The sequence below is a fragment of the Citrus clementina genome, unplaced genomic scaffold, assembly GCF_000493195.1.
Source record: "Citrus clementina cultivar Clemenules unplaced genomic scaffold, Citrus_clementina_v1.0 scaffold_7, whole genome shotgun sequence".
NCBI classification, from domain to species: domain Eukaryota; kingdom Viridiplantae; phylum Streptophyta; class Magnoliopsida; order Sapindales; family Rutaceae; genus Citrus; species Citrus x clementina.
In genome coordinates, this window is record NW_006262075.1 from 10,158,211 (window position 1) to 10,166,970 (window position 8,760).

The window sequence follows — 8,760 nt, forward strand, 5'->3', positions numbered from 1 at the left end:
TAATTTTTGAGGCGCGCCTTCCTCTTTCTCTCTCTTATGATCGTCTCTATAAATACTCTACAAAAACCATCATGTCTCTCATCTCATATTTTCCCTCTCTACTCATAGTCATCCAACTTTTTGCTTACTACTATTGCTATTTCCTAGCCAGTACTACATACTAAGCTTTTATTGCTAGCTCCTATTCCGTAAAACATCTAAAATCCAAGACACATACTTTTTTCTTTTTCCTCTTCAAACTTATTAATTTCATCATGCCTTCAAGACTCTCAGATGCTTTTAGAGCCCACCCTGTGTTCCACCAACACAAACACCTGGACTTCACCTCACTGCAAGAATTACCCGACTCATATGCATGGACACAACGCGATGAGTACCCTATCGGCGACTCCTTGATCTCCGAATCCGTGCCGGTTATCGATCTCAATGACCCTAATGCCCTTACACTCGTCGGAAATGCATGCAAAACTTGGGGTGCTTTCCAAGTCATAAATCATGGCATCCCCACTAATCTTCTCGATAACACTGAATCTACAAGCAGAAGCTTATTCTCTTTACCAACTCAACAAAAGCTCAAAGCTGCGCGATCACCTGATGGTGTTGCTGGCTATGGCTTGGCTAGAATCTCTTCATTTTTCTCTAAGCTTATGTGGTCTGAAGGTTTCACCGTAGCTGGATCACCTCTTGATCATTTCCGCAAACTCTGGCCCCAAGATTTTTGCAAACACTGGTAATTTATTTTAGTCACACATGCTCATGCACGTGTAAAGTTGTTCATTTGTTTTTTTTGCCATTTCATGGTCACCATGTTTTTATTTTTTTATTTTTTTCCTTTATTGTGTGATGATGATAATGGTAGCATAACTGTATAAGTACACTCAAAACGCAAACACCCATTTGCTTTCCTTAATGCAATTAGCAAAGATTACAATGAAAGCGATGGACCCACTTAGAAGATTTTGAGTGATAATAGCAAACACTGTTTACTTTTGTTTTATCCATGAATCCATGATAATAGCATCTTTATATTTATATATATATATATATATATAATTAATTATTTTTTAATTTTTAACAGTGATATAATTGAAGAATATGAGCAAGAAATGAAAAAGCTAGCAGGGAGGTTGATGTGGTTAGTGCTGGGGTCACTTGGCATAACAACGCAAGATGTCAAATGGGCTGGGCCGAAGGGTCATTTCACTGATGCTAGCGCAGCGTTACAATTGAATTACTACCCGGCCTGTCCGGATCCAGATCGGGCCATGGGTCTCGCCGAGCATACGGACTCGACCCTACTCACTATTCTTTACCAAAACAATACCAGCGGGTTGCAGGTCCTGAAAGAGGGAACCGGGTGGGTCATGGTCCCGCCTATCCCCGGTGCCCTTGTGGTCAATGTTGGGGACTTGATCCACATATTATCAAACGGATCATACCCGAGTGTGCTCCACCGTGCTGTGGTGAACCGAGCCAAGCATAGGTTATCCATTGCCTATCTGTATGGGCCACCATCAAGTGTCCAAATCTCACCTCTTCAAAAGCTTGTAGGCCCAAGTCATCCTCCTCTATATCGGCCAATCACTTGGAGTGAGTACCTTGACACCAAAGCAAAACATTTCAACAAAGCACTTTCATCAGTTAAGAGTTTGCTCTCCTAAAAGTGGCTTGGTTGATGTGAATGATCATCATAGTAGTGTACAAGTTGGTTAGATTACTGAATCAAATTAATTATACTTTCTTCTTCTTATTATTACTTTTTAAATTTGATTGGTATTAGTGCCATGTTATATACGGGTACCCTATTCTTCTAAATTGGAAAAATTTTGTTTAGGTCTCATACTAAACGTCAGGAAGAAGAGAAAAGTCTTGAGCACTATTCTTTTTTCATTCAATGATTATTACATGTATACTTCAATTAATCATGATAATATATATATATATCCATGTGGCAAGTACTGAATAAAAAAGAATAATTCTCCAAAAACTTTAAAGACCTTCTCACCAAGAAGAGGATATGTATGGAAAAAAAAAAGTCATCAATTAATCATGTAAAGGGAATGAAGACAAATAAGCCTCTATTGTGTCTCTTGTGTTGATGTTTGAAAGAGATATATAGAGGGAAAATACCCATTTGAATTGTCCCAATAAAGACACAAGAAGCAGCATTTTTTTCTGCCCCGGATATGAAGGAAGATCTCAAATAAGACATTATCGAGATAAAATCAATTACTTTGTATTGTATTATAATCATTAGACGAGACATCAAAGACAATGAAATGTATTTAACAATATATCACTATAATATTGCCAATTATTCCTTTCTAATAAACCGATAACGAATTGGACAATAATATCAGCCCATGATTAATATAAAATATTTGAGCTAAGAAATGACATCGAATTTACATCTCAATGACCTCGAATTTACATCTCTCAAGATGATTCATTTCACTTTTTTCAGACTCCGCAGATGAATCAAATCAAGATGTGAATATTTTTGGTATTATTGTGGCGACAATGCTCTGCAAACACGTGAATCTTATTGACATTGGGTAAGAGAGTAATTGAGAGCCCTACATTATTATTATTATTATTATTAGTATTATTATTTAGTTCCCTACATTATTATTATTATTATTATGACAAGGCAGTTTTTACTGTTTTTGATTTGTTTGTTTTGTAGTTCGAAGTAGGTAAGGTAACTGTAACTCCACCTGTGTCCAAGGTGTGAAAAAAAAAAAATGAAAAGGCTTCCTACGGGCACGCCTCAAGTAATATTTTCATAGGTATTAATTGGGTCACAAAAAATGAAAAAAGTTATACAAGTAAATGCTTCTTTAGGTCTTGTAGTTAGAACCTAGTACCCAATTAGTTATATTTTTAAAAAAATTTGATGAGCCAAACATGCATCGGTTGAAAATTAGAGAATAATAAAACAGATTTCAATGGAAATAGAAATATAATATAAATTTTTTTAGTAATTTAAAAAAAAAATACAAGAACAATTAGCTGATTAATTCAAACTGTAGAGATTAATTGAGTATTTATCCAATAAAATAATCAATAGTAAAATCATTTCGCTTAAGATCAACAAAACTCAAAAGTTTATGATATAGAATGACTCAATTAACTGGACTTGCAAATAGTTTTCTGTAAAGATCAATGTATCAATTTTAATTTTCCTGAATTTGAAATGTAGAGGCATTTGGATCCAAAATTGAAATATGTATTTTATCATACCAAAAAAAAAAAATTTAACCCACCATAGATTTATATCATAAATTTATGAGAAATTATCATTACACCACCTTTTTTTTACCTTATTTTTATTCAACCACCATAGATTTACATGTTCTCTACACCACATTTCTTTTAAAATTTATATCAGTTAACCACTTTTGCACTAACACTGTTAAATAATTTAAACAAAATAATAATTTTATCCCTAAATAAATTAAAAAACCATTTTATCTTATAAAAGTTTTGAAAATAAAAAATTATAATTATAAAAATACCCTAAATTTAATAAAAATAAATTCAAAATAGAGGTGCTCAGTTATTTTTCTAAAATTAATATTTTGCAAAATTTTAATAAAACATAAACTGAATTTATTTATTAAAATTAAAATTTTGCAAATTTTATTAAAATAACTGAATTTATTTATTAAAAAAATAAATCCCAAAATTTTAATAATTTAGGGGATTTCTATTAAATCCCAAAAGTTTGCAATTTTTTATAATTATAATTTTTTATTAAAAAAGAAAATTTCTAATTTTTGGATTTTTTTTCTTTGTTAAATTTAGGGATATTTTTATAATTATAATTTTTATTTTCAAGTTTTAAAAATAAAATGGTTTTTAATTATTAGGGGTAAAATATCATTTATTAAATTATTTAACGGTGTTAGTACAAAAGTGGTTGATTGATAAAAATTTAAAAAGAAATGTGGTGCAAAGAACATGTTAAAATTTTATGCTGGTTAGATGAAAATAAGACAAAAGAAAGGTGGTATAATGATAATTTCCCTAAATCTATATCCAATGCCTTGTTAAGTTTTATAGTAATAAATGTTCTTGTTTTGTCGAGGAATTTGTGTGTAGAGAGAGTATGGATAGTGAATTTGAACCTTAGATTCAGTAATATCCAAAGCATTCATAAACACAGGAAGCCTAGCACTGTGTTTAAAGAAGTTTAGCACCGACAACTCAGTAATTTCAATTGTGATAATCTGAAGTTTACAATCCAGCTTGTACCGTGAACTTTTTCATACATAAATGACATTTCGTTATTGCAATTGATTTATCAGAAATCAGAATCGAGCTTCGCCCGTGGGAAATATCTTATCAATCCGAGTCACATCTATTAACAACTGGACATTACTAATTTTCATGACTGAGATGTTTTACATGAATTGCAATTCAATCATATATATGATGATGATTTCAGCCATATCTCATCAGCCTCAAACTTTTCACATTTCACTATCTCTTTGACGCCAACTCCGAATTGAATAAAAAGCAAAAGTAATTTTGGAATGGGAATCTTTTTGGTTGTCTGATCCTGCTTTTAGTTTAAGTCTATTAATTAGATTAATCATGCCGTTGCTCTTTCACTTTCAAAGGATCAGATACTCCAAACATTACTATTGAATTCCATAATGGCCTTATTATATGGATTCCTTTATATTAGGTGAATGTCTTTTCAAATAATTATTTTTATTATACAAACAAAATTACTATGGCGTAACTCAACTGTTCATAAATTTATTTTGCAGAAGCAGTCAGTCGAATTTGAATAATAAAAAAATATAAGGGTTGGTATTTAACGTGGGAGTCTCATCTCCATTTCTTTTCTTTTACGAATATCTCCAAGCAATCTATAACATTATAATCGTCCATTTTTTTTTACTACATGATAACTATATGTCTATACATCTATGGCCAGGAATTCATTATAGACAGTGAATGCATGCAAAATCTTTCACCAAGGCATACACATGTGTACTGGATTGTTGAAATGGATTTTCAACAAGGAAAGAAACGATCGAGGTGGCAACTATTGAAGAAAAGGTAACATTAAATGTTCTTGGCTGGTTGTAGAATGTGCAACAAAAAGAATTGTTGCCTTAATAAAATATAAATATATTTCATGATAAGGTGCTGCAAGGACGGCAACAAAGTGAAAAAGGTGATCAAAATTGAATTTGCTCTCCTAGACCAGCAAGAAAAAAGTCATTTTATTGAAAAATAAATTGATGAGTAAATTGCACCACTCCTATTGAGATATTTAGTATGGAGTAGTGCTACAGGACCATTCAAGAATTTGCCTATGATTATATGAGATTTATCATTATCAATTTAATTAGTGTATTTTTTGTGGATAATTTTTTTTTTGTTAGTTATGTTGTGCGTATATTATCAAATACCCACCAAAATTTCTTGATATATCAATTCACCATCAAGATTTTCTGACAACTATGTTTTAGCACAATAGGTTCTAGTTGTTATCTTTTTGTCTACCTTAACACTGTTAAAAAATGGCAGAGGTTACATGGATATCTAAGGAATTTCAAGTTAAAGTCATTTTCCTATTTTCCTTATTCTTTCTCATATTATTATTATTTTTTTGTCTAGATATCCAATTTATAAACAGTTTCTTTTATTTTCTTTATTTCAATTATTAGAATTTTATTATATTAAAATGTTCCCACAATAGAATTCTAGGTTTTTTGACAAAGTGACAATAATTAAAAAATTTTCATGTCTCCATAAACAAACTAATTCACAATATTATTTTCACTTGTAGAAACAAATTTCACCATATTAAGCTCAATTATAATTATCCAATTAAATATAAAATAATGTAAGATTATATGAATTATTTCAAGGATTTCAGTATAATTGAGCTTGATATAGTTAAATTTGTTTATACAAGTGAAAGTAATATAATGTATTAGATTGTTTATTGATGCATGAAAAAACTTCAATTATCATCATTTTGTCAGAAAAAATTATAATATAATAAAATCTAAAAAAAAAACACTCGTAGATCTGATGTCTAGAGAAAAAGGTAAAAAATTTTAAAAGAACTAAGAAAATGGAAAAATAAATTTAGATTGAAATTCTTGAAATACCCATGTGACCTCAATAATTAACAGTGCTTAGACTAGAGATGGCAAAAAAATCTGGGATCGATGCAGACCCGTAAAGATTCGAAAGATCCTGATCTAGATCCGAATACAAGAAAATTTGACTCCGCACAATAAAAAATGCAGATCTAGATGCTAAAAATTAAGATTTGAGTTGATTCAGATCTCGATCTAAACGCAAGTGCATCTGAAAAAATAGATACCGGATTTGCACTTTTTAATTAAATTATTTATTAAATTAAAATTAAATTAAAAATATATAAGTTAAATAAAAAAAGTCAAACCAAAAAAAGTCAAATCTATATGGATTTATGGTGTAATCGCTTTAAATAGAATCTATGTGAATTTATGTTAATCTTGATGTTTGATTTATGTTGTGGTATTTTTATTTGTGAACTTATGGTGTTGTTTTGTGTTATTCTAGGTGTCGAATTGTTGAATATTAAATTATGATTGGATTTTATTAGGTAAGTTTGTTAAATTATAAATTATATTTGAATTTAGCATTATGCAGATCCAGATATCCGAAAAATTTACTTACAATCAATACGAGTATTACCCACATTTGGATGTGCATTTTTTTTTTTTTTTTGGTGGATCTAGATGTGGATGTGGATTTGGATCACAAAATATCAATGTCGATGCACATCCGGATGCACCTATATTCCGATCCTCTAGATTTTGCCATCTTTAGTTAAGATTTTGGTGATAAAATAATAATAGTCAAAACATTAAGTGGTAAAATGTAGTTATTAAAAAATCTTGGTGATAAATTAATATGTCAATAAATTTTTAGTGAATATTTAATAATATCCCTATGTCGTGGGATAAAGTTGTTATGTCTCTCGCTTTTTAATTTCTTTGCCTCCCTTTATCGAGGTTTTATTTTTAAAAAATGATGAGTAAATTAAATTTTGAATACAGGAGTTTAAGATGACAACGATAACACGTGGATATATACTTTCGGAATGTGTGGCGATAATTTGGTAATACTTTTCCTTTATCAATTCTATTCGTGATTTGATATGAATTAAAGTTCCCTTTATGAGATAGATACATATTAATATTATGAACATATAAGATTAGCAATTTGCCTAGCTAGGTGTTTCTTTAGTAGGCTTCTTTGACTTGTTACTTAAGTTTGAATCTTGGAGAAATTAGTTAATTAGGGATTAAAAATTAATTTAGACATTGCGTACTTATTATCTTTTTAGAATATATATATATATATATTAGTATTATAAAAAAAAAGATGGTCATTCTAATGAAAACAGTGGATGATATTATTTTTTTTTAATTTTAAAAGAAAATGGAAATCTCGAAAGGTGGGAAATTTATTCAAAATAAAATATAACAATAAAGAGTAATGAGCTTTAAGGGAGAATATAATGAGCTTTATCCTTCTAATATGTTTACACATCTAAACAACGACATAAACTACAAAAGAGACATAACAGCTAACAGCAAAGCTAGCTGACATTATATTTTGAAAAACCATTGGCATTAAAAAGAAATATGATGTTTAACCTCTATGTACCCCAAAAAAAATATATATATATGAATTTCTGAATAGCAGTAGGAGGCCTTGGATTATGCCACCAAGTGGCAACATCACAATGCGGCTTCAAATTTACAATACAGACCCAGATTAAGCTTCTTTTAAGCACAAAAATAATCAATGGAAATTTCGTACTAGGACAACAACTCGTGAACACACTCAGATTATGTAGCAATTATTTGCTCATTATTGTTTTTATTTATCAAATCTATAAATTTTCCATCTTGACATTAATTGAAGCAAAGTTTAGATAAGGAGGGGATTCGTATTCATTTCGAAATATATTCACCAATAATCTTTATAGAATCTAGCAAGGGACCCTTAAATCTGTAAGGGATTTGCTGAATCAACCTAGACTGATAGATAGGAAAAACTCTAAAGTGGTATTATTTCGTTGAAACAAGTTGACAAAACATATTTCAACTATCTATTTTGGATTAAAAAGAATCCATCACTCGAATTCCTTTCAATCTCCAATCATTCGCTCTCCAGGAGATGTTCCAAAAATCAATCATAATCTCTCTAATCACTCTGATTGAAATTAATTAGAAAACAAGTAATGTAATCTAGACAGTCTAACTGATCAAATCCTCCAAAGTTTGGTAGTTAAGTATGATTATTGGAGAAGATACGATTTGTCTTCAGCCAGCTTTTTTCCCCATCAAGGGAGCGCTGTCCAACATTAAAGGTCAAGTGAAGCAACACTCAATTTGCACCGATTTTATCTAGCTGAAAATGATACAAGAAATTATTACAATAGTAGCGATAGCTGCCATGGAATGCACATATTTCGGGGAAAACAAATTTATTAGTCAAAATTTGTGCAAAAATCAACACTAAACCTAGATAGCTCAAATATACTTTTGAGTCAACTGCCAATCTACTTTCTTGATGTTTTATTTGTAAGGCGTAATGCCGAAGTATATTGTTAGGTTCATTCCAATTTTCAATTATTATTATTATTTAAGTAGCATCCCAAAATATATAATAGCTATTCATTAAACTCTAACATATTGCGTTCAAAGCCTCAAATTAATTGACTATAAAACA

At 30.2% G+C, this 8,760-nt stretch overlaps 1 protein-coding gene across 1 annotated transcript; it reads left to right on the forward strand.

The window, feature by feature from the left end:
- Nucleotides 1-229: 229 nt before the first annotated feature.
- Nucleotides 230-1,713, forward strand: LOC18035897 (gibberellin 3-beta-dioxygenase 1). The gene is given in 3 exon segments (XM_006427062.2): nt 230-730; nt 1,079-1,643; nt 1,645-1,713. Coding segments are annotated over 3 exon segments (1,110 nt in total). The 5' UTR covers nt 230-254.
- Nucleotides 1,714-8,760: the final 7,047 nt, after the last annotated feature.